Source organism: Artemia sp. Qi Xiang Cuo, chromosome 21 (genome assembly GCF_049724085.1).
Source record: "Artemia sp. Qi Xiang Cuo chromosome 21, ASM4972408v1, whole genome shotgun sequence".
NCBI lineage: Eukaryota > Metazoa > Arthropoda > Branchiopoda > Anostraca > Artemiidae > Artemia > Artemia sp. Qi Xiang Cuo.
The window spans coordinates 10,108,331-10,135,517 of record NC_142814.1 but is presented as its reverse complement, the minus strand read 5'-3'; the positions used below and the strand labels follow the sequence as shown (position 1 = coordinate 10,135,517).

General features: G+C 33.7%; 1 protein-coding gene across 1 annotated transcript in view; it reads right to left on the bottom strand.

Annotated features, from left to right (window-relative positions):
• Window positions 1–27,187, bottom strand: part of LOC148939223 (protogenin B-like) — a 181,064-nt gene that overhangs the window by 63,374 nt on the left and 90,503 nt on the right. The window contains exons 6-8 of the mRNA XM_089107267.1: window positions 11,841–12,043; window positions 8,821–8,969; window positions 2,840–2,974 (exon numbers count right to left, since the gene is read on the bottom strand). Of these exons, the coding sequence (XP_088963393.1) occupies window positions 2,840–2,974; window positions 8,821–8,969; window positions 11,841–12,043 (487 nt within the window). The remainder of the gene's footprint in view (window positions 1–2,839; window positions 2,975–8,820; window positions 8,970–11,840; window positions 12,044–27,187) is intronic.

The following is a 27,187-nucleotide window of genomic DNA, read 5'->3' as shown; positions in this document are numbered from 1 at the left end:
ATTACGAGGAAAGAAAAGAACCGTCCATAAAACGGAATTAGGGCACTTGTCTTAGAAAAAAACTTCAGCTACGTAAGACTAAATACTACATAGCAAAATATAGTAAAGCATTAGCATAGTATTGGGCACTTCAAAAAGGACGCACAAAAGGAACATTAAATTTACTATGTTAATTTATATAGTATAGCTTTATAGTATAGGATATGTTAGTTGTTATAGTATAGGATTGTATATGGAAAATTTAGTCCTCGAACTTACAGCTCAATCCCAATTTTAACAAAGTAGTTATAAATAAAGGGAAAATTAACAAGATAATATTTTGGGTAAATGAATGTATGACTTCTTCAGCAATAAACATATTTTATTTTTACTTTTAAATCTCTTCCTTTGTGGAAGGGGATCAGAAGATCTTCCCTCCGGGGGAAGGGAGGAAACACAGAAAGGGTATTTGTGGGTCCTTATTTTCAATAATTCTTGGGTAAGGGTTAAGAGTTGTCCATCAACCAGATCGTGGTAACAAACTAAGTAAGAGCAACTCGGCCCAATAGCAACCGAAACTCTAAAAAACAGAATTTTAAAAACAATTGATACTCCAAAGAATTGTCTTTTTATGCTGATTTCAGATAAAAAAAAAAATCATTTAATTTTACCCATCACAAACCACAAGCCAGGGAAAATTTGCGTGATTTTCAAAAAGGGGGGAAAACACCTCCAAAAATCAAGCGATCTTAATAAACATTACACAACTAGATTCAGAACTCTTTTGTAGAAATTTCAAGCTCCTATCAACAAAGAATTTTATAATTTTTGCCAGAAGAAAGATCACGAACGCGTATTTATCTGTTTTTTTTTTTTTTTTTTTTTTTTTTTTTTTTTTTTTTTTTTTTAACTTATATTTTATTACAGATATTGAAAAATATACTTTTTCCCCTCCCTCCATCTCCTAAGTTTTTGTGAATTGACGCCACTGCTCGCTCTTCTTCCTAGAAACTTGTGTGTTTTAGCAACATGTAAAGGATCAGAGAACATAATCTACCCCTCTCCCCAAACTAAAAATTCAAGCAGCCTAGATTTTTTCCCACTCCCAGACTTTAGAAATCCCCTCTTTGGGTATTTTCGTTGAAAAATATTTTTTTATTTTTATTAAAAAAATCAACCCCCCTCCCCCTGCCTTGCTCTATATTTTTAAAAGTGAATTTGCCCTCCCCTTTCTTTCTTATTTCTTTCATCTGTTCATCTATCAGTATTTTTAAAGTTTTATGAAGAGGGTAGAAATAAAAATAATAATACAGATAGCAATCTTCATCATCTCCATTCATTATCTTTACTTCCAGATGATGACTTCATGATCTTCATCTTCATCAGAAGATGAAGATTTCATCACGTAAGCATCTATCTCCACATATGAGTAAAATTCTGAACTCCCCAAACTACTTTTTCCTTCTAGCATGACTCATTAACTGTCATCACCGCGCATAGTTTGAATGATCTCCATTCTGCATTTATTCTCCACGGGTAGAAAAAAAATGGAACTACTAAGCAACTTAAGAGTTCTCTATAATTTCTCGTGTTAGAGTGGAATCAATTTCCTTTTCTGACATAATACACATTAATTCTCATTTTAAAGCCCCTCTTTAACAAGCCCTTGTTACACATTAAAGCCCCTTTTCTCACGTCTCATAGATCGTCGTTATTTCGATACTGGCGACAAGCAATCTATTTCAATTTTCTTTATCCCAACGAGTTCAACTGCCTCTTCGAAGAAATCTAACTCTATATAGCAGAGCATTCAACTAGAAATGTTTTCTACAGGTTTTTTTTCGAAAGAAGGGGGGAGGGTGGAGTGTACCTTCTCACTATTTTAAAAATATTATTTAAATGTGTTCTTAATTAATGCATTTTCTATCGTTATCGTCAATGCAAACTCTTGCATAAAAACTGTAAGGGAAAATCGTTTTAGAGAATATTTTTAATTAGCCGTTTAATCAAATAGCCGTTTCATCGTTTTAGAGAATATTTTTAATTAGCCGTTTAATCAAATAGCCGTTTAATCGTTTTAGAGAATATTTTTAATTAGCCGTTTAATCAAATAGCCGTTTAATCGTTTTAGAGAATATTTTTAATTAGCCGTTTAATTAACGACTGCTTTCTCATTAATTAGGGATGCGTATTACTTCTTTCCTATAGGTATTTATTGACATTGAGTCAAAATCGGTCCCTTGACTACATGTAATTTTTGTTTTAAATAAAAATAATAAAAGAAAAATGCACACGTCCAGCACTATTTTCTTTCCACATTCTACTCTCCAACACCTCACAAAAACGGGAATTAGTCAATTCAAAAGAATTTCGGAGGCGGAGGGGGAGGGCAAAATGTGTTTTTTTAAACCGAGAGAGGGGGGCAAATCTCCCTTTTTCTTTATCTGACTAAAGGAAAATACCCTAAAAAAGCCATTTATCAATAGAAACACCAAAACAAAAGTTATTTGTCAAGGTCTGGGGGGGGGGGGAATTAAAGATTTATGGTGTCAATTACTACACTCTGAATCCTCTCTCCTACCACATTGACACCCCTGACAGGAAGCAGCCTCAAATACATGAGAAGTTGAGAGGATTAGCAAATAGAGAGTTCCTTATTGATATTAGAAGTAGTGGTACAATGCCCTCCTCTACTAGAGAAGCAATTTATCCAGACTTGTTGCCACCCTTCAACTGTAAATTTGTACCTTGCTACATTTACGCAGAGCGCCCTAAAATCATCACATGTCTAAACAATATGGAATCCTCGCTTTCGCAGGAATACAACGCATTATCCTTCATTTTAGAACGTTTCACTTACCTTCAGCCACCTGATATCTGGTTTTGGTATGCCTCTTACTTCACATTCTAAACGTGCTGTTTTTGCAGTTGGGTACACGCTGGATCTAGGCATTTGTACTAAACGGGGAGGCTCCATCACAACTACCCGCCACGTCTGAAAAGATAATAGTTTTTACTAAACTATTTAAAGCTGTTAAAATTATCTCAGGGTTGTAGAGTCTCGCTTAGAGACAGAAAATCAGAGACGATTTCAACCATTTTTACAAGTTTGAACAAGACTAGTGCAAAAGAAATTTGTTGGTATGTCTTTTTAAGTAAGGTTCGTTTGAACAGAAGTACACAATGAAAGGTTTTCAAAAAAGTAAATTTACTTTCTGAAAGTAAATGCTTTACTGCATTTTTCGACATAGTTGCCAAGTTTGTTCAAACACTTTTCATACCTCTCATCCAGTTTTAAATACCCTCTTCATAACGACTTGCCGTCTGTTCCGATAACCAAGATTTCACTACCGTTTTCACGTCGTCGTCACCATTGCAGCGGTTGCCACTGAGGTGTTGTCTGAGGTGGAGAAAAGATGGTAGTCGCTCGGTACGATCAGGGGTGTAGGGTGGGTGATCTAAAACTTTCCAGCCAAAACTGTCCAACAAATTGCGGGTCTAACATGGAGTGTGAGGTCTTGCATTGTCATGGGATGGGACAATTCCCTTTATCAGCATGCTGCGTCTTTTGTTTTGAATCGCTCTGTGTAGCTTTCTAAGGGTTTGGCAGTATCGTTCTGCATTGATAATAGTTCCTCGTTGCATGAAGTCGGCCAACAAAACACCTTGTTTATCACAAAACACCGACACCGTGACTTTGCGCTGAGACAGCGCAGTCATGCGCTGTCCCAGCGCGAGTCTGTTTGCAAGTCATAGCGCGAGTCTGTTTGGCCTTCAACTTTACAAGCGAGTGTGTGCATCTCCATTCCATGCTTTGATGCTTCAATTTGGGCGTAACATGCGAATCCCATGTTTCGTCTCCAGTTACAATCTGATTCAAGAAGCCGTCACCTTCTTCTTGACAACGAGTCAAGAACTTCACCGAACACTCAAATCTTTGGCTTCTGTGGTCGTCTGTTGGGAGCTTCGGGACGCAACGGGAGCAGTTTTTCAAACTGTAAGTGTTCAGAAACAATTTTGTAAAGCACTGACTTCAACACCTCAGGAATTCATTCGATACACCTGTTATTGTGAAGCGCCTATTCTCCCGAATCCTTGTTTTAACTGAAGCGACAAAGTCGTCTGTAATCAAAGAAGGTCGACTGGAGCGGTCGTCATCGTGGATGTTGTCATGGCCATTTTTGAATTCTCGTATCCCCTTACTCACTTTGCTTTCACTCATCCGTACACTTCGCAAATCTGTCGACGAATTTCTGCAGCAGACAGGTTCTTTGCTGACAATAACAGTGTCACTGAGCGAACCTCACAAGTGTCGGGCGAATTGATAGTCTTAAACATTTTGAAAGCGCTGAACAGAATCATACAGGTTAGCTACACAGCTGAAACTGAGCAAAGTTGTTTCTGGGACCTTCTGGTACATGGCGCACGTCCTCATTGCGGTATGAGCGCGAACTACTAGTGTCTACAATGTCTACAATATACATATATATACAATATACATATATATATATATATATATATATATATATATATATATATATATATATATATATATATATATATATATATATATATATATATATATATATATATATATATATATATATATATATATATATATATATATCTATATATATATATATATATATATATAACCATATTCCAGTTCAGAACCCCAGCGCATGTTAATTCATACTGACCCCTATTTTCCGAACATTAAACAATGGCTATACTCATGGGCGTAGGGAGGGGGGGGGGGGGGGGGCAGCTGCCCCCCCTAGACCTTCAAATTTGCATTAGATATGGCTGAAAAAGCAGATGGTTCGGAAAAAGCAGTTGATAAAACTCCATCACCCTATCGACTGCCCCCCCCCAGACAAAATGCTGCCTACGCCCATGGCTATACTCATAGTTAATTCAGGCGACAAAAGACAAACCAAAGATAAATTGATCAAATTCAAACTATACTGAAAACATATTAATCTTTCTTTAAAGAAAAATTAGTTGTTTTTTCATAACTAATTTAAATAAATAATTAGTTTGGCGCAATATTTAAATTTAATTACATTTATTTTTAATTCCTGATGACGGTGACTAAATGGTTAGACTTATCAAAACCAGTCCATTAGCAACGCTGAGCCCGTCGAGGACAAATTGAAAAGCAATAAAATTGATAAAAGGAAAAGAAATTTCGGCAGAAATTTTGCAAAATCGGCCGAAATTTAGCAAAATTTTTGATTTCTGCAGAAAATTCGTCATAAATCAGGTAGCGATTCAGTAAGACCTTACAAAGATCGCCCCCCGAATAAAAAGGGCCTCGGGACGCCCCTGCATGAGGGGGTGCAAAAGCAAAGAAGAGGAGAAACAGAAAGTAGAATTTAAACTGTCGCATTCAATACAGATTTTCTAGATTTTAAAATACTATTCATATTTGTATTAGGACAAAGTGAAAAGCAATAAAATTGATAAAAGGAAAAGAAAAAGAGATGTATAAGCAAAGAAGAGAAGAAAGAGAAAGAAGCATTTAAACTGTCGCATTCAATACAGATTTTCTAGATTTTAAAATATTATTTATATTTGTATTAGGACAAATTGAAAAGCAATGTAACTGATAAAAGGAAAAGGCCAAGAGATACAAAAGCAAAGAAGAGGAGAAAGAGAAAGTAGCATTTAAACTGTCGCATTCAATACAGATTTTCTAGATTTTAAAATATTATTTATATTTGTATTAGGACAAATTGAAAAGCAATAAAATTGATAAAAGGAAAAAGAAAATAGATACAAAAGCAAAGAAGAGGAGAAAGAGAAAGTAGCATTTAAACTGTCACATTCAATACAGATTTTCTAGATTTTAATATATTATTTATAATTTTTATTACAAATTTGTATTGTAATTTATATTATTTATACCTCATTATGTTAGTTAAGTTTTTGATATATGTATTTTGCATTATTTATATTCAAGCCAATAGAATAGTCCAAACGTTATCTTTGACCTTCTCTTGGAGTTCCTTCTTCTATATTAGATTTCTTTTTTTAGTTTTTTTTTTGTTTTACTGAAAGTAAGGAACAATATCAAAACTTAAAACGAACAGAAGTTACTACGTACATGAAGGCAGGGGCATCCCGAGGGGGGAAGGGGCTCCCCCAACTTTTTGACATTCGGTAAAATTGTCGCCGAAGGCGAAAATTTCGGCAGAAATTTTGCAAAATCGGCCGAAATTTAGCAAAATTTTTGATTTCTGCAGAAAATTCGTCATAAATCAGGTAGCGATTCAGTAAGACCTTACGAAGATCGCCCCCCGAATAAAAAGGGCCTCGGGACGCCCCTGCATGAGGGGGTTGCCCCCTCCTCAATACCTTGCTCTTGTTTTTCAACCCTCACGGTCTTGGCTTTGACTTTATGTAGTTTTTCAACCCTCACGGTCTTGGCTTTGACTTTATGTATTTCTTCATCTCGTCTAGCCTTTGAAGGGAATCATCTGCTCGTCTACACATAGGTTTTGCTCCCTTTCAAGGTCCAAACATCGCGCTCTAACAAGGGATAACACAGACCTGACTTTCCATAACGCATCATTTTCGTTCCTGTCCTCTTTGGGCGCAAAGTGGAGATGATTCCATAATTAATGGTATCAATCTGTTGGAAGTGTTCTTGCGACTATGGGAAGAAAGTACTTTTTGTTCCAGTAAAGTCGTATCTGCGAAAGATTCAGGGATCCCATAAGGATTGAGATACCAACCATTTGGCGTATCTCTTGGGCCAGACTTTTGTCTCTGACTGCTATAGTTTTACCGTGTTCCTTCATATGGTACAAGTCCGTCTTTTCAGTCATAGTCTCAAAACACTCAAGCGGAATATACTTGTAGAAGTATTCGACAGGAGTAAGCCCCTCAGTCTGAGAGTCCCAGTCTTGTCATTTGACGTAAACTGACTTCTGAAAATTCTGACAGCCCACTAGATGGTGCTAGTCACTAAATAGAAGTCTCATTGATTAGTTTCGGGTATCTAGTTTTGAATTATATTACAAAGGTAGACAACAAATGGTATGCCTACTTGAATTTCTAACTAGAAAATAACCCACCTCTAGCAGACTTTTTCCTACTTTTTTCTTATTAAATTTTCGTCCACTGCAATGTTCCGAACAACACGTTTGATACATCAATAGATTGGTAGATGTCTCAAGAATATAAAGAGCGTGGTTTTAGTTACTACTTTTCACAATAGATAGCATCTGGTGAGCAAAATTCACCACTCGTCATTTGACGGGCTCTGGGGCGAAAGGGTTAAAAAGTGCACTAATACTTTTGATTTCCGATCAAATGAGATCTCTTCCAGTTGTCTAGGATCACTGGTTCTATATGATCACCCCTGGAGGAAAAAAAAAAAAAAAAAAAAAAAAAAAAAAAAACATGATCTTTATTCTGGAAAAAACGCAAAATTCCACATTTTTGTGTACAGGAGCTTGAAATTTTTTCAGGCACGTAACTTTTGATGGGTAATATTAAACTTGTTGAATTTTATATATTTTGAATAAGCATCAAAATTTGATTATTTTAATGCATCTATTGTTTTCAAGACTCGGTTTCTTAGAGTTTTGGTTACTATTGAGCCGCATCGCTCCTTACTTACAGTTCCTTACCACGAACTGTTAGAAAAGAGGGGTGCACAACATGACCAATATTTAACTTTATTTTCAACAATAGAATTTGAAAAAAATAAAAAACAAGATTTACTGTGGTAAGTCCATTTTGTGGTAAGCCCAGGGACTTACCACAAAATACAGTATGTTATCATGCTTCGGTGGTTTTTTAAGCGATTCGCGAAGCAAGAATTGTTGGTGGATTAAGAAAACGGTTTCCACTGTCATATGAAAACCGTTGCCACTAAAACTGTTTTATAACCTTGTATAAATCCTTATTTTGTTATAATCTCTTTACAGTCGGCTATCTTTACCTTTCGCACTTTAAGTCTACTAATAAATAATGTTTGAGACCACACTGGCTAATCATGACAAAACGTAAAAAACAGAAAAGAACACAGAAACGAGGATAATTTAAGCCAGTGAAATACGTAGACTATAATACAAATATTTCGGTCAAGACCTCCGCTTGACCGTCATCAGTGCACGATAATAAAATAAAAATTACTAATAAAAATCCAAGGATAATATAAAAGATCAAACCTTAAAACAAACAGAAGAACTAAAATATGACGACCCTCTCAATGTAACGGCGAAAGGGTAACTGAACAAAAATACAATACTGAGTGGCAATTCAATTTTTTATTTTATACAGAGTATTTTTAAAAGCTAATCGCTTCCCAGGTAAAACACGTCGTACTTTTATTATTTGATGTTTCTCTCTTTCTATCCTCGTTTCTCTCTTCTTTACTGTATTTTTTTTCGTTTTGTCAAATCCACTAATCACCCGAATGATTAGAAAATCCTGTAGTATATGTACACAAAAAACCTTAAGCTCCAGTTTAATATTTAGGTGATTATTTTTGGTCAAATTCGTTTTTTCCATTGGTGGCAACTCTGCTCAGAACAAACCTTTTTCGCCTAAACCTGTCGGATCAGCTCCCAAAAGAACGCAAAGTTTCTAATCATTTTTACAATCTCAACCCATCTTTATCTATAGCACTCGATTAACTTATCCTTTCTCCATCCTGAGGACATGTTTAAATTCGACTAAACCAATTTTTACTTTATTTTACTGCCTCTTCAATTCTACTGCACTGTTCTTTTTATATTAATTTTATATTAATCTATTTTGTATTAAATTATTTCCACTATTTTATTTTATTTTACTGAGTAGGATCGAAACACTGCGCTCACAAACCTTGGTTAAAAAGTTATGTCCATCAGTAGCATTACAAGCGTATTCTCCGGTATTATTTATTGAAACATTGGCAAGAATGAGGATATCTTGGTCTGCTTTTCCAAGAAAAGGGTCTACAGTTGAATTCATATCAGTTAGAAATGGCTGACCTGGAAAAAAATTAAATGAAATAAAAAAAAACTAGAACATCATTTATAAATAACCTAGTTTTTGGGAAAAGTCAAAAATGTACATTGATTAGTGCGTTCCAGCATTCCAAGATTACTTATCCGACAATCACGATTGATTATCCTAAGCGTTTCACGAGACGCAAATGACGTCAGAGGCTAGTAGGTTTACTACTTGAAACGGTCTGGATTAGTTGTCGGATACGTTATACTTGTTAACCCGGGAAAATGTGGGATAACTTAAAAACCATGATTCTCGGAGAGTTTTCTTTAGTTTTTGTCAAAATTTTGATATTTTAAGGCAGTATTACATTTTCGTCAGTGTTGCCACGCTGAATCGTGAAAATAAATAAGCGGTTAGATTTGACGATGTCCGTAAAAATTCAAACATTCACAATCTATTAACTCCCAAAGACAACTAGATCTTCAAGCGAAAGATACACCTCCTTAAGCTTTTTTGTGCAACATGTTTTCGGCTCATCTTTTAACCATACTTCTTTTTTTTTAAATTCGACATCTGCTGCTACTAAATACTGCATATATTCATACAGAGGTCTTTTTGATTCAAAATTAAATTCCAAACTTTTCTTAAGTTTTGATGAGATTAAATAAAAAAAACAAGTTTTTTGAACTGAAAGTAAGGAGCAACATTAAAACAAAACGAACAGAAATTATTCCATATATGAAAGGGGCTGTCCCCTCCTCAACGCCTCGCTCTTTATGCTAAAGTTAGACTATTTTTCACAACTCTATTTTTTAACACGATAAAAAACTTTACCGTAAAGAGCAAGGCGTTGAGAGGGGACATCCCATTTCATATACGGAATAATTTCTGTTCGTTTTAAGTTTTAATGTTGCTCCTTAGGCTACTTTCAGTTAAAGAAAAATTGTTTTTTTTTTTATTTAATTTTTGAACGTTTTTGAATTAACGGAGGTTTTGATTTTGGCTCACCGTACATGAATAATTAAAAAAATTGTATATTAATTTTACTTTGATTTGGTTAAATGGCTTTCTCGAAAGTTGTTTAATTTTTTTACGAACGTTTTTATTAGTAATAAATCTACGTAATTTACGAATTAACTTACGTAACGAACTTCTATATCCATATATTTTTGATACGTAAATTAAGGGGTTCGCCCCCTAGTCAAAACCTCGCTATTTAAGCTAAATTTAGAATTTTTTTACAATTATTTAAAAATTAACCCTTAATAACAAATGCCGTTAAATAGAGTAAATAGCTCTTATGAAAGTACTAAAAAATCTTTGGCTTAAAGAGCGAGGTTTTGACTAGGGGGCGAACCCAATAATATACTTATTAATTTCTGTTCGTTTTAAGTTTTGATGTTGCTCCTTACTTTCAGTTGAAAAACTTGTTGTTTTTTTTTATTTAATTTCTGATCGTTTTTTTAAATAATGCTGGGAAATCCGGAGTTCCCTTCATAGCAATATCCCTTCCCCCATAAAAAGATCCTCCCACATAGCCCCCGACCCCCCCCCACAACCAGAAAAAAAATCCCCCTTGAAAATGTCTGTACACTTCCCAATAACCAATGCTATATGTAAACATTGGGTAAAGTTCATAACTTTCAGCCCTCCCCCCGGGGACTTTGGGGGATTAAGTCCTCCTAAAAGACATAGTTATTGTATTTTCGATCATGCTGAAGAAAATTGCTATCTCAAAATTTTGATCGGGTGACTTTGAGAAAAAAAATGAGCGTGGGAGGGGGCCTAGTTGCCTTCCACTTTTTTTGGTCATTTAAAAAGGGCACTAGAACTTTTAATTTCCGTTCGAATCAGCCCTCCCACGATGTTCAAGGACCACTGGGTCGATACGATCACCCCTGAGGAAAAAAAAACAAACAAACAAAAAACAAATAAACACGTATCCGTGATCTTTCTTCTGGCAAAAAATACAAAATTCCACATTTTAGCAGATAGGAGCTTGAAACCTCTACAAAAGGGTTCTCTGATACGCTGAACCTGACGGCGTGATTTTCATTAAGGTTCTATAGCTTTTAGGGGGTCTTTCCCCTTTTTTTCGAAAATCAGCCAAATTTTCTCAGGCGCGTAGCTTTAAACGGGTTGGACTAAACTTGATGAATCATATATATTTGAAACCAGTATTAAAATCTGATTCTTTTGATGTATCTATTGGTATCAAAATCCCGTTTTTTAAAGTTTCAGGTACAATTGAGCTGGGTCACTCCTTACTTACAGTTCGTTACCACGAACTGTTTAATATTGTATATGGTTCTGCAAGTTTCAACTAAACCAATTAAGACAATCAGATTCGTTGTCACTGTCCTTGGTACAGAGTAAAGCCACGTCACCTATTTTCAAGCTTATATATGAACACAGAGAATGGGGAATGGCCCCAAACTCCCCCCCTCCTAATAAACTGAGGTACTAAGATATACATGTACAAAATGCCCTTTTTTGTGTTTTGGCCCTTTTCCTCTTCGAGAAAATTACCTTACTCCCCTTTCCCCCAAAAAGTGGGGGAAAAGGTTCGGCCCCGAGGTCGAAGCCGAAGGCCTCGACCGAGTCCGTTGATTTTGAATTGAAGTTATCAAGTATTTTGGGCAATAGGTTGCATCAAGACTGGGCTGGGTAATTGTAGACAGAGAAAAGCCAAGACAGATAGTCCAAGTAATTGAGAGGCAAATGTTTAAATGGCTGGGGCACGGGTAAATGGTCCATATTCTTCAAAGCTGATTAAAGGATCAATTTGATCCAAGTTAGAGTTTGGTGTGCACGCTATGAACAAATCATACCTCTAAGTTTATAACCTATTTTTCCTGTTTTTTCTACTTCAGAGATTCTAGAGCGTTCTGCTTTGTGCTTTTGCTTACCGTTGAGCGTCCACCTGACTTGCAAGTTTTCTGCTCCATTAACTGCACATTCGAAAAACGTTCGGCCACCTAAATGAACAAACTCTTTGCCGCTTTGAGGTGGACTTGCAAGCTGTAAACCTTGGGTAGGAACTGGGTCGATAGACAATTGGCCCGGGCTGCTCTTCCGAACTCGACCAGAAATTGGGTTCTTAGCAACGCACCTATAGACAGAAAAAACATTTAAGTACAAAATTTAGAAAGTTTAAAAACAATATCACAAATACAAAGAAAAATAAATCTTAAAAATAAAGAAATTGGTGTTTATTTATTACAACCCATATTATTTCTATAGGACAAAAATAATGAACATTCTGCCGTTTTGTGGCATTATTAAGTCTAATCAAGATTATTGCCATGCTAACTAAAAGGGAGCACACCCCACTGGGTGGTTCTGAATTCAAATACAAAAGGCTTGAATTTCAAAGATTCAAAATAAGTGCTAAATTCTCCCAGCCCATATTATTTCTATATGACAAAAATAATGAACATTCTGCCGTTTTGTGGCATTATTAAGTCTAATCAAGATTATTGCCATGCTAACTAAAAGGGAGCACACCCCACTGGGTGGTTCTGAATTCAAATACAAAAGGATTGAATTTCAAAGATTCAAAATAAGTGCTAAATTCTCCCAGCCCATATTATTTCTATATGACAAAAATAATGAACATTCTGCCGTTTTGTGGCATTATTAAGTCTAATCAAGATTATTGCCATGCTAACTAAAAGGGAGCACACCCCACTGGGTGGTTCTGAATTCAAATACAAAAGGCTTGAATTTCAAAGATTCAAAAATAAGTGTTAAATTCGTATTATAAGTGTTAAATATGTATTATTATTATTATTATATTATTTCTATATGACAAAATTGACGATCATTCTGCCTCTTTGTGGCATTGTCGGCTAAAATTGAGATGGGTATTACTTAAACGGGACAAGCTGTATTGACAAGTTCAGTGCCCTGTCCAGGATTTCGTAGATTTCGGAGGGGCTAAGGATGTGTTTGCTTTTCAGAAAGACGTTACTTCACCAACTTGTGGCCTCACAGCAAAATTAATCTACCGCTTGAAAGCCCGTACTAAAAACACCATGATAAGAGTTCTTGATAAATAACGTTTTAAAATAATGTGTTTTAAAATAACGTTGTGTACTAATTGGAGCAAAATAGTTTTCCTCTGAGATTTTTATTTTACAACTGCAAAAACAGATAACAAAAAAACAACCAATTTCGCAAAATAAAAACTAAAATGTATTAAGGAGTGGCAAGGCAATACCACACGAAATAGCAGGGAGTTTGTTAAAAAATTACTGTCAATATTGCAAAAAGTATAAAGTTTGGAATTACAAAAGTCAAAAACCCCCTTCCCTCCCCCCCCCTTCAAGCTCTCAAAAACCTAGAAAAATCAGTAAAAAACAAATTTTTCTCTTAAAAAGGTGTAGAAAGTTTTTCAGCAGGGAACACCATCCTTCCAAGAAATTCTGGATAATTAACCTCATCCCCCCTCAGGTCAAGTTAAATCCTCCCATCATTAAAGTGCAAAACATTATTTTCTTTATGGGCAACCGCAGAAAAAATAGACAAAGAATAAGAGCAAGAATTCTAAAAATTATAGAACATATAAAACATTATAGAATCACAACATATAAAAAAAAAATACAGAAAGAAAACTGCAAAATACGGAACAAGATTTCAAATTAAATACAATTAGAACTTGTCATTGGACATGAGTTTCCCTAGAGTATTTTCTACTTTTAATAAATAAAAAGGTTTTCTAGAGTGTTTTAATTAAGTAAGAGCATTGCAGTACTGAATTAAGGGGTTCCCAGTTTTATACAGAAATTAAATTTATGGTCTTAAATTTATTTCAGTACAAAACTACAAGTCAATTATTAGTCAAGCAGGGAGCCTGTGGAAAAATACGTGTTAACCCCTTGAAGCAATAAATCGTCACAAATTCTAAGAAAAATAGAACCCTTATATAAAATCTTTTAAGAAAAACGGATAATTAGCAGGCTTGCTACAACACCCTCCGATAAGGATAATTAGATAATTAATATACAAAATATTTAAAATCCTCCACTATTTACATCCTGATAATTTAGATTATCATTCCCGTTCAGAAGTCAAATTGATTATTTCACAGCAGAGAGCGACATAATCCATTAACTTTTTTGAGAAAAAGTAAGCAAAAGTACTTCAAATGGGACAAATCTAGCTCAATTATACAAACTTGGCTAAATAAATGTTTAAATAACTACTATATAACTACTATACTCCACTACTATAACTACTATAATAAATGCAACTATATTCCAAACGAACAATTTCTCAAGTCTAGTTTCTTTGTACAACTAGTTTCTTTGTACAGGCCAATGAGCCTTTGAGGGATTAATAACATGTAATATTGTATGTGTATTTAATGAAGAATAAAACTTATCTTATCTCTATCTCTTATCTCTCTTATCTCTTAAATATTACACTTCTAGTTGTTTAAGCTGTATATATTTTTTTTACAATACAAAAATATGTCAAAGTTTATCGCCCCTGTATCCTCCGTGACTGCAACAAGTCAATGGGGAGAGGGTTGGGGGATTTGACGACATGTTCCTTGAACTTTACAGGACGGATATCGCTCCATGAAACGGTAAATGGGGATTAGGTGCTAGTTTCTGACAAAGTTGTGAAACAAGCCAGGCTGATACACCGATGACAGTATAAGCAGATTAATGTTTAGCATACGTCTTTGCTGTACATCAAAATTGACATTATGGTCGTGAATTAAATCTTACTGGCGTAGCTTTAAGGCCGGAAGTAGAAAGACCATCTTTGTTTTAGTAAGTAAAAGCAACGCGTCTATCTCCCAAGAGGAAATGCCTATAAATCAGCAAGGTTAGGACATACCTCACATTTTCCTGATACAACTGAAAGGGATATTTGACGCTCAGAGAGCGTGTGTTAGGGTTGTGTGTTAGAGAAGTGTCTTAGGGTTGGAACCAGTCGGATCGTGTGTTCGAAGTGGAAGTTCGATCGTGTTTGAACTCATATTGCCACAGTCTACAAATTCTCACCTTAAATAGTACTTGTAAGTAGAAAGGGGGGTCCGACTCGTGACGGGAGTCCATATATGGGCATAGAATACTGACAGGACATAATTTATTCAAGGATTATCGATCGAGTCTAATGGGGGCCAAGGTCAATCGATCTGTTGTTGTTTGGCCACGTGTAATGACATGAGGGGTGATTTACATAATCGCTCGGGGAATTATTGATTTATGACACTGGGGGGGGGTGATTTACAGAATCGCTAGGGGCAATGTATTGATCTAGGACTCGAGGGAGAAGTGAATTTCCGAGAACTTGATTACGTAATCGATGGGGAGAATGTATTGATTTACGAAAGGGGAATTAAGAAACAAACATGGCTTCTTTGTTGTTTGGCTAACCTAACATGAGAAATTGATTTACATAATCGGCGGGGAATTATTGATTCACGAAAGGGGAATTAAGAAACATTATGGCTTCTTTGATATTTAGGCTAACCTAACCTGAAAAATTGATTTACATAATCGCTAGGGGCAATGTATTGATCGTTGTCAGTGAGAATGAAAAAACAGTGACGAGTACAGCAATTTATGGATTTTTTATGGTTTTTGTCAGTGAGAATGAAAAAACAGGATGTTTCTTACTTTGATGGATGTTTAATGTATGGTTATTTGTGCTTGAGAATTGGCGTATGTTTTTAAGGTTTTTGGCAGTGATAATGGAAAAACTGTATTTTTATAAATTTGTATGTTGTTTCCTGGATGGTTATGTTTGTTGGTGAATTTATTTATGTTTTTATGTTTTTTGTCAGTGAGAATAAAAAAACATGAATTTTCTCACTTTGATGGATGTTTCATGGTTTCGATGAAATTGATTAACATAATAGAGGGGAATTATTGATTCACGAAAGGGGAGAGAATTTCTGAGAACTTGATTTACATAATCGCTAGGGGGATTATTGATTTACGAAAAGGGGAATAAAGAAACAAGTATGGCTTCTTTGACCTTAGGTCTGAGGGATAAACGCTCTATAGGTCAGAGAGAAAAATTAATGTTCTATTTTTAAATAGGGCTTCATTGATCTTTAGTGACAGGAATTAGAAATGACATCACTTGTTATCTTGGAATTATGCGTGAGTCTAAAGAGATAGAAACTCTATTTTTAAATACGGCTTCACTGATCTTTAAGTGAGAGATAAATTGATATTCTAACGAAACCATAATAGTGTATAGGAACATTTAAGAGATGAAGAGATTAACGCGGGTAAGGGTTTCCTAGAAATTTCAAATGTGACAGCGCAGGGATGCCAAAAACAAAAGGAACACGCAGAAATTACGTTTAGGGATTATTTGGGCAAAACCGTTTTAGACATTTTAGGGAATTATTTCGGCAAAACAGTTAGACATTTTAAAAGATGATTATAGAAGATGTTTTAGAAGAGGATTTGAGGGTGAAACTCTGTGGTCGTTATAATACACAAGTTCCATTTGAAAAGTGTCGTGAGGTCCCTACCCCAACCACAAAGGGCTCAGATCCCCCAACCCCAAAGGGCTCCGATCCCCCATACCCCAACCCGAAGGAAGCCCCCGGTCCCCAAAGGTCCCCCGGGCTCCCAAAGGGCCCCCACCGTCCCAAATGCCCCTGAGCCCCCATATTTTAATACTTTTTAAGGCTTCATTATATCTTTTCAGAACAAGTTATTTTCTTAATGTCCATCCTAAACCCATTTTACAAGTTGAAATGGGCGAAACCGTTTTAGACATTTTAGGGAATTATTTCGGCGAAACAGTTAGACATTTTAAAAGATGATTTTAGAAGATGTTTTAGAAGAGGATTTGAGGGTGAAACTCTGTGGTCGTTTTAATACACAAGTTCCATTTGAGCAGTATCGTGAGGTCCCCTACCCCCAACCCACCTGCCCCCAGTCCCCCTAATGCACCTCAAGTCCCCAAAGACCACCGGGGCCCCTCCCCCCCATTTTTAAAATAATTTTTGAATTTTTTTAACATGGTTTTTTTTTTTATTTTTTTTAGTATATTAAAATGACTTGAAATATCCTTACGGCTCTACCAATCGTACTCTGTGCTTGTTCATAGACACGAAGTGGCTTTCCCACTGGTACTCTATGGCAGGTTATCGACACTACCTAGTTTATTACATGCATTAAATCAATATTTTCTTTGCTGTGGTAGGATAAACACACAATTCATATCTATAAAAAAGTGAAGATGAATTATTCGACGAAAGTATGTGCACATGATAAAATCATCGTCGTGTTGAATGCTGACAAGGAGAAATACCTGAACTATGAAACGAGTGCAAGCGGTAATACTATTGGAAATGTATGCATGCGTTGTCACGACAGCGAGAAATTAGATTCCTTTGGAGTAACCAAGAATTTACATCACGCAAACGGTGGATATACGAGAGTAACATTACCAGAGAAATTAGTTCTGAAAGAGAAAACCAACGTAAAAATAATAGTTGATGAAGAGGGACAACTTCTAGCTAATGGTTCTTGTAGCGTGTTAGCCGTTGATAGATCTTATCGCTATATTTCCGGTGTTAGCTTTCGAATGAAAGCATAGGGAAAAAGAAGACATGTATACAGCTGCACCAACATCATAAATCATATCTTGTCAATGTGTCAAAACTGCTATCAATGTAAAAAAAATAGGAGAAGAGACATTTAAATCACAAACAGAACAAATAGGACATTAGCAGACAATACCATCACTAAATATATAGATGAATAGACCGAAAGCGATGCACAAGTGTACTGATAAAGAATAAAAGTGTATTTAACATATTTTTATATCAATATTCTATATGTCGCTATTTCATTAAAAATATTTTATGCATTATTTTGTTAAGTGTTCATTATTTTTAGGGTATGATAGAACGTCAAACGTTCAGAATATTTATTAAAAAGGTCAGAGATGTAAGAAAAAGAATTTTAGAGATAATGATACTACTAGCAGGCTCAATTTTTCATAGAAGATAGAAAAGTTCTCTTCTGAATTTTATCAAAGAACACAATTCAATTTTAATTTCACCGGAGAAAATAAAAATCTTCCACTTCAGTTTTAAGTTCACCAAGACATAAAAATTTTAAGTTCACTTCTAAATTTTTCCGTAGAAGATAGGAAAAGTTTTACTATGATTGTGATTATTTTCCATGATGCAGCTGTAACACTGAATATTATGATGAATATGTTCTAAGAGAAGAGAAAAAGTGGTCCTTTAAGAGACAACATAAGAGGTAATTCTACGAAATAGATTTTAAACAACGAAAACCGTGGTGGAAGAGTTCTCATTTATCATTTAACGATAAAACTAATTATTGATATGCATAATGAGTTTTATATTATAATCATACAATAAATTTGTTTATACTATATTTATTTTCTCCTACTAGATATGTATAGAATAAGGATACCAGCAGAGACTTCTGTATATGAATAGTTCAGTTTGATTAGATCATCCCAATAGAGTACTATCAGTCCACAGTCAAGTTTTCTATCAATGATAAAATATAAATTATTCTTCTAAATATTTTTATTCACTTGAAATATCAATATTTACAATGGTTTTTAAATATATAATGTCTGGTTCAATTATCACAACTTCACTATCATTATCCTCCCCTACCTTAATATCTATGAGAAGGGGTAGTATACATTCATTCTCATTATCATTAACAGGTATATTGAACAAAGATGACATATCCTCAAATAAATCCTCACGTACTCTAATTGAAGATAAACATGGTGCCAATCGCTCGTCATCTACAATACACATTCGGCTCGTAGCATCAATTTCTGTTCTTATAGTGAGAAGAAGCTCCTCCTCCTCAACTGTGAGCTCCCACTCGCTCCATACATCCTAAAAGATTGAGAAAACTATGATCAAAAACCAGAGTTTACGGTCAAAAACCTGTATTAGTTCAGAATTTACGGGTATAGTTTATTTTCTAACAAAAGAAACTTATTTACAATAATTTTATTTAAAAAAAAACTAGTGTTCTGGTGATGCGTCATGTTGTAGTAGTAGTAGTAGTAGTAGTTGAGCTAAAAATAACGACACTATTAAGATTTTGGATGAATTTATCTCTCTTTGGGCAACTAAATACAGTAATAGGATATGATAGCATAAAAATTTTTAATTTTTAATTTTCATGTTTTTGATTTTATATTGATGAAGAATTTAAAAAATTTCAACTAGTTTTTTGTTTTTTTTGTTCGAAAAAGATGAAAGGTCCAAAACCGCCGTTAAAATAAGAGGTTTCTCTATGTTAAACAATTTCAATTGATGAAATTGTTAGAGTGACAAAAACATTTTTCAAAAGAAAAAATTTTTCAACTAAAAGTAAATAGATAGTAGACTAAAATAAGAGGACATTTTTCAGCTAAAAGTAAAGAGCTGCGAGAGTAAATAAAAAAAATCCTGAATTTAGAAACAGTTTTAACTAGCTTGGGCTAAATTTGTAAACGATGGATCATTGAGGACATTTTTCAACTAAAAGTAAAGAGCTACTAGACTAAATCAAAGATGTGCAGAAATAATAACGAATAATTATTAAAAATTAAATGTCCTGTAAACTATTATCTAGTGATGAACTTTTAAGAGTAACAAGAACTCAATTTCAATAAGGGAGAATTTTCAAGTAATACTTAAAAGCTTCTGGAATAAATAAAAAATCAAGAACGCATGCATATTTTTAACTATCTATGACTAAAATGTTTAACGGTGGAGAGTTAAGGATTTTGTTCAAATAAAAGAAAAGAGATACTAAACTAAATGAAAGATGCAAAGAAATAATAATGAATAATTGTTCAAACTTAAATTTTCTGTAAACTTTTGTATAGTGATGAACTTGTTAGAGTGACAAAAAACTTTTTTTCCACAAGAGGACATTTTCAACTAAAAGTAAAGAGCTGCTAGACTAAATAAAAAAAATCATGAATTTATGCACAGTTTTAACTAGCTAGGGCTAAATTTGTTAACGATGGATCATTGAGGACATTTTTCAACTAAAAGTAAAGAGCTACTAGACTAAATCAAAGATGTGCAGAAATAATAACGAATAATTGTTCAAACTTAAATTTTCTGTAAACTTTTGTCTAGTGATGAATTTTTTAGAGTGACAAGAACTTTTTTTTCCAAAAAAGGTCATTTTTCAACTAAACGTAAAGAGCTACTAGAATTACTCAAAGAAGTGCAGAAATAATAACGAATAGTAGTTCAAAATTCAATTTTCTGTAAACTTTTGTCTATTGATGAACTTGTTAGAGACAAAAACTTTTCACAAGAGGACATTTTTAGACTAAAAGTAAAGAGCTACAAGGCTAAATCAAGAAAACATTTTTCAACTAAAATTAATAAGTTTAGAGACTAAATAAAAAATCATTATCTTACAAACAGTTTTAATTAGATATGTCTTAATTTGTTAAATGTATATAATTTAGGAGATTTTTCAACTAAAAGTACGGGTCTACTAGACTAAATCAAAGATGTGCAGAAATTATAACGAATAATTATTCAAACTTGAATTTTCTGTAAACTTTTGTCTAGTGATGAACTTTTTAGAGTGACAACAACTTTTTTTCCACAAGAGAAAATTTTAAAGTACAATTAAAGATCTTATGTACTAAAGAAGAAATTAAGAACTTATGTAGTGTTTTAACTAAATAGGGCAAAATTTGTTAAAAGTGCATCGTTATGAATTTTTTTCAACTAAAAGAAAAGAGATACTAGACTAAATAAAAGATGTGTAGAAATAATAACGAATAATTGTTCAAACTTAAATTTTCTGTAAACTTTAGTATAGTGATGAGCTTTTTAGAGTAAAAAGAACTTTTTTTCCACAAGAGGACATTTTTCAACTAAAATTAAAGAGCTACTTGACTAAATCAAAGATGTGAAGAAATGATAATGAATAATAGTTCAAAGTTAATTTTTCTGTAAAATTTTGTCTAGTGATGAACTTTTTACAGTGACAAGAACTTTTTTTTCAACAAGAGGACATTTTTCAACTAAAAGTAATGAGCTGCTAGACTAAACAAAAAAATCCTAACTTTATAAACAGTTTAAACTAGGTAGTGATAAATTTGTCAACGATGGATCATTAAGGATATTTTTCAACTAAAATTAAATAGCTACTAGACTAAATCAAAGATGTGCAGAAATAATAAAGAATAATATTTCAAACTAAAATTTTCTGTAAAATAATGTATAGTGATAAACTCGTTAGAGTGACAAAACTTTTTTTTCCACAAGAGGACATTTTTCAACTAAAAGTAAAGAGCTGTTAGACTCAATTAAAAAAAATCATGAATTTATGCACAGTTTTAACTAGCTAGGGCTAAATTTGTGTAAAAATTCCAAATTAGGAAAGAAAACCAAATGTTCCTGTATTACCTAAGTAACACGACAAAAAATCAAGAGTTTATGTACAGTTTTAAATTATAATCACGAAAAAAATTGTCATGCTACAGTTGTGATGTGTGTATAATATACAAGTATCGGAATTGTTAATGGAAAGAGAACTAGATTACATGGTATTATTTAAAAGGTTGGAAAATTAAATTTAAAAAATTCAACTGAAAGTAAGAAGCATCATCAAAGCTCATGAGTGAACAGAAATTATTACTTATAACAAAAGGTCTACCCCCCTCCTCAAGACATCACTCTTTACACAACTTTTTTAGAATTTAAAAACAAAGTTTATTGTTATTAAAAATATTGAATAAAACTTTTTTATTTGATTATCTGAAGCATAGTTTAATGTTTTACTTTGAACAAACTACTTTGTTAATGCGTTACTTTTTATAAGCACCAAGTATAAAGGCATTTAATTATCTAGATGCTTGAAAGCCAAGTTCAAAACCAACGATACTGTTTAAAAAATTTAGCTCCAACGCTTCGACATTGCTTAATAGATTTAAATGTTGGGAGTTTTTATCTTAGTTTTTGTATAAATCGTCTCGTTTTTGTAAAAAATTATAGAAAATATATTTCTATGGTTCAAATATGTAAAATCCATAGGGGAAAATATAAATTAAAATTTAAACGTACATTAGCCATTGAAGGACCGGTGAGTTCACTTGGAGTATTCATTACTTTATATATATATATATATATATATATATATATATATATATATATATATATATATATATATCCATATTTCAATATGCACTGAAGTTAATGACATCAAACACTAAATATTATGCGGTAACAGCGGCATATTTCCTTTTCCTAATTAAATTAATAAATTCTGACCCATAGGATCAGGGAAAAAAGGTTCATTTTATGTCTTGTTTTTATTTGCATAATACTCCCAATGTCATAATCCATTTTAGGAATTGTTTTTCAAAAATAGAGCTATATCTACTTGAACAAAGTAACTTTATATATATGAAATTTCTTGTCATAATGTGCATATTTTTCCAAAATCGTCTAATCAATTTATAGATGGATTTTTTTTCTTCAACATAGTTGAAATACTCAATAACAATGTCTTTAGAGATAAAATGGATCCTTCAGCCCAGGGGGGAAAGGTTTTTAAGTTATGAAATTTATACATAAGTTGGCAAAAGTTAGGATTGAAAAAGATTTGTACTCCAACTCGAAGCAAAACAGTCGAGAAGCGGATCGATTCAATTGAAAAAATATTATAGTGACCCTTTTCAGCAACAAAAAATAATTGGAGGACCACTAGGCTCCCCCCCCCACATCACCTTTTTCCAAAATCGTCTAATGGAAGCCACGGAGCCGAAGGCCGGCCATAGGTGGGACCCCACCACCAAGGTTAGGATAGGTTAGGTTACCTAACATTTCTAGGTGGGCCCCTCACCCCCGGGGCCATGGGGACCGAAAGCCTACCACGGGTGGGACCCCCAGCACCAAGGTTAGGTTGGGTTACCTAACATTTCTAAGTGGGCCCCCCACCCCTGGGGCCAAGGGGACCGAAAGCCTACCACGGATGGGACCCCCACCACCAAGATTAGGTTAGGTTTCCTAACATTTCTAGGTGGGCCCCCCACCCCCGGGGCCACGGGGCCGAAAGCCTACCACGGTTGGGACTCCCACCACCAAGGTTAGGTTACCTAACATTTCTAGGTGGCCCCCCCACCCCCGGGGCCACGGGGCCGAAAGCCTGACACGGGTGGGACCCTCACCACCAAGGTTAGGTTAGGTTAGGTTAGGTTACCTAACATTTCTAGGTGGGTCCCCACCCCCAGGGCCACGGGGACCGAAAGCCTACCACGGATGGGACCCCCACCACCAAGATTAGGTTAGGTTTCCTAACATTTCTAGGTGGGCCCCCCAACCCCGGGGCCACGGGGCCAACAGCCTGACACGGGTGGGACCCTCACCACCAAGGTCAGGTTAGGTTAGATTTGGTTAGGTTACCTAACAATTCTAGGTTAACTTACATCAGGTTAAGCGGCGAACCACTTAACCTGATGTAAGTTATTTCTGAAAATAACTCTATTTCTGAAAAACAAGTCATAGAATGGCTTATGACATTGGGGGTCTTATGCAAATGAAAAGAAGACATAAAATGAACCTTTTTTCCATGATCCCATGGGTCAGCATTTATTACTTTGATTAGGGAAAGGAAATATACCACTATTACCGCATATTATTTAGTGTTTGATGTCATTAACTTCAGTGCATATTGAAATATAGATAGATATATATATATATATATATATATAGATATATATATATATATATATATAAAGTAATGAATACTCCAAATGAACTCACCGGTCCTTCAAGGGCTAATATACGTTTAAATTTAAATTTATATTCTCCCCCATTGATTTTACATATTTGAACCATAGAAATATACTTTGTATAATTTTTTACAAAAAGGAGACGATTTATACAAAAAGTAAGATAAAACCCCCAACATTTAATTCTATTAAGCATTGTCGAAGCGTTGGAGCTAATTTTTTTAAACAGTATCGTTAGTTTTGAACTTGGTTTTCAAACACCTAGATAATTAAATGCCTTTACACTTGGTGTTTATAAAAAGTAACGCATTAACAAAGTAGTTTGTTCAAAGTAAAACATTAAACTATGCTTCCGATAATCAAATCAAAATATTTTTTGAAATAGTTTTAATAATAATAAACATTGTTTTTAAATTCTAAAAAATTTGTTTAAAGAGTGATGTCTTAAGGAGGGGGGTAAACCTGTTCTTATACGTCATAATTTATGTTCCTTTATAAACTTTGATGTTGCTTCTTACTTTCAGTAGAATTTTTTTTATTTAATTTCTAATCGTTTTAAATAATACCGTGTAATCCGGTTCTCTCTCCATGAACAATTCCGATACTTGTATATTATACACACATCGCAACTGTAGCATGACAATTTTTTTCGTGATTATAATTTAAAACTGTACATAAACTATTGATTTTTTGTCGTGTTACTTAGGTAATACAGAATATTTGGTTTTCTTTCCTAATTTTGAATTTTTACACAAATTTAGCCCCAGCTAGTTAAAACTGTGCATAAATTCATGATTTTTTTTAATTTAGTCTAGCGGCTCTTTAGTTTTAGTTGAAAAAGGTTATTTTGCGGAAAAAAGTTTTTATCACTCCAACAGGTTCATCTAGAGTCAAAAGCTTACAGAAAATCCTAGATTGAACTAGTACTCGTTATTATCTCTTCACACCTTTGATTAGGCGATTATCTATTTACTATTTGCTGAAAAATGCCCTCTATGAACCATCGTGAACCATTTTAGCCCTAGCTATTTTATACTGTGTATGAAGTCATTATTTTTTTATTTAGTCTTTCTGCTCATAAACTTTAGTAGAAAATGTCATCTTGTTGAAAGAAACTTCTTGCCACCATCAAGTTACTCACTATACAAAAGTTTACAGAAAATTTAAGTTTGAACTATTATTCGTTATTATTTCTGCACATCTTTGATTTAGTCTAGTAGCTCTTTACTTTTAGTTGAAAAATGTCTTCTTGGGGAAAAAAAAGTTCTTGTCACTCTAATAAGTTCATCACTTGACAAAAGCTTACAGATACTTTAAGTTTGAAAAATTATTAGGTATTGTTTCTTTACATTTTTCATTTAATCTATAATCTCTTTACTATTAGTTGAAAAAAATTCTTATCTATCTACTTTGAAAAAATTTAGTCATAGATAGTTAAAAATATGCATACGTTCTGGATTTTTTCTTTAGTCTATAAGCTCTTTACTTTTACTTGAAAATGTCCTCTTGTGGAAAAAAAGTTTTTGTCACTCTAACAAGTTCATCACTAGACAAAAGTTTACAGAAAATTTAAGTTTGAATAATTATTAGTTATTATTTCTGCACATCAATGATTTAGTATAGTAGCTCTTCATATTAAGTTGAAAAATGTCCTAAATGATCCATTTTTAAAAAATTTGGTCCAACATAATTAAAACAATTCATACGTACATGATTTTTTTTATTTAGTCTCTCATCTTTTCAATTTTAGCAGAAAAATGTCCTATTAATTTAGTTCTCTATATCGTTGCTTTTAGTTGAAAAATGTCCTCTTGTGAAAAGTTTTTGTCACTAACAAGTTCATCACTAGACAAAAGCTTAGAGAAAATTTAAGTTTGAACTATTATTCGTTATTATTTCTGCACATCTTTGATTTAGTCTAGTAGCTCTTTACTTTTAGTTGAAAAATGTCTTCGTGTGAAAAAAGAAGTTCTTGTCACTCTAACAAGTTCATCACTATACAAAAGTTTACAGAAAATTTAAGTTTGAACAATTACTCGTTATTATTTCTGCACATCTTTGATTTAGTCTAGTAGCTCTTTACTTTTAGAAGAAAAATGTCCTCAATGATCCATCGTTAACAAATTTAGCCCTAGCTAGTTAAAACTGTGCATAAATTCATGATTTTTTATTTAGTCTAGCAGCTCTTTACTGTTACTTGAAAATGATCTCTTGTGGAAAAAGTTTTTTTCACTCTAACAAGTTCATCACTAGACAAAAGTCTACAGAAAATTTAAGTTTGAATAATTATTCGTTATTATTTCTGCACATCTTTAATTTAGTGTAGTAGCTCTGTACTTTTAGTTGAAAAATGTCCTCAATGATCCATCGTTAACAAATTTAGCCCAAGCTAGTTAAAACTGTGTATAAATTCATGATTATTTTATTTAGTCTAGTAGCTCGTTACTTTTAGTTGAAAATGTCCTCTTGATTTAGTCTAGTAGCTCTTTACTTTTAGTTGAAAAATGTCCTCTTGTGAAAAAAATTTTTGTCACTCTAACAAGTTTATCAATAGACATTAGTTAACAGAAAGTAACCTCTTAGTTTAACTGAGGTATTGGACCTTTGATCTATTTCGAACAAAAAAAAAACTAGTTGAAGTTGTGTTTAAATTCTTCATCAATATAAAATAGAAAACAAGAAAATTCAAAATCTAAAATGTTGATGCTATCATATCCTATTACTGCATTTAGTTGACAAATGATAGAAAAATTCATCCAAAATCTTAAGTGTCGTTATTTTTAGCTCAACTACTACTACTACTACTACAACTCGCCACTTCACCAGAACTCTAGTTTTTTTTTAAAGAAAATTATGGTAAATACGTTTGTTTGGTTTGAAAATAAACTATCCCCGTAAATTCTGAACTAATACAGGTTTTTCACCCTAAACTCTGGTTTTTGATTATAGTGTTCTCAATCTTTTAGGATGCATGGAGTGAGTGGGAGCTTACTGTTGAGGTGAAGGAGTTTCTTCTCTGTACTATTACATCATTTGATGTTACTGACGAGCTCACAGTTGAGGAGGAGGAGCTTCTTCTCAGTACAAGTACAGAAATTGATGCTACGAGCCGAATGAGTATGGTAGATGACGAGCGATTGGCACAAGGTTTATCTTCAATTAGAGTACGTGAAGATTTATTTGAGGAGATGTCACCTTTGTTCAATATACCTATAAATGATACTGAGATTGAATGTATACCACCCCTTCTCATAGATATAATGGTAGTGGAGGATAATGATAGTGAAGTTGTGATAATTGAACCAGACATTATATACGAGATTTTAATCTCGTATCTGAAAACTGTTGTAAATATTGATATTTCAAGTGAATAAAAATATTTGGAAGAATGATTTATTTCTCATCTTTGACAGAAAACTTGACTGCGGACTGAAAGTACTCTATTGAGATGATCTAACCAAACTTAACTATTCCTATACAGAAGTCTCTGTAGTTATCCTTATTCAATACATATCTA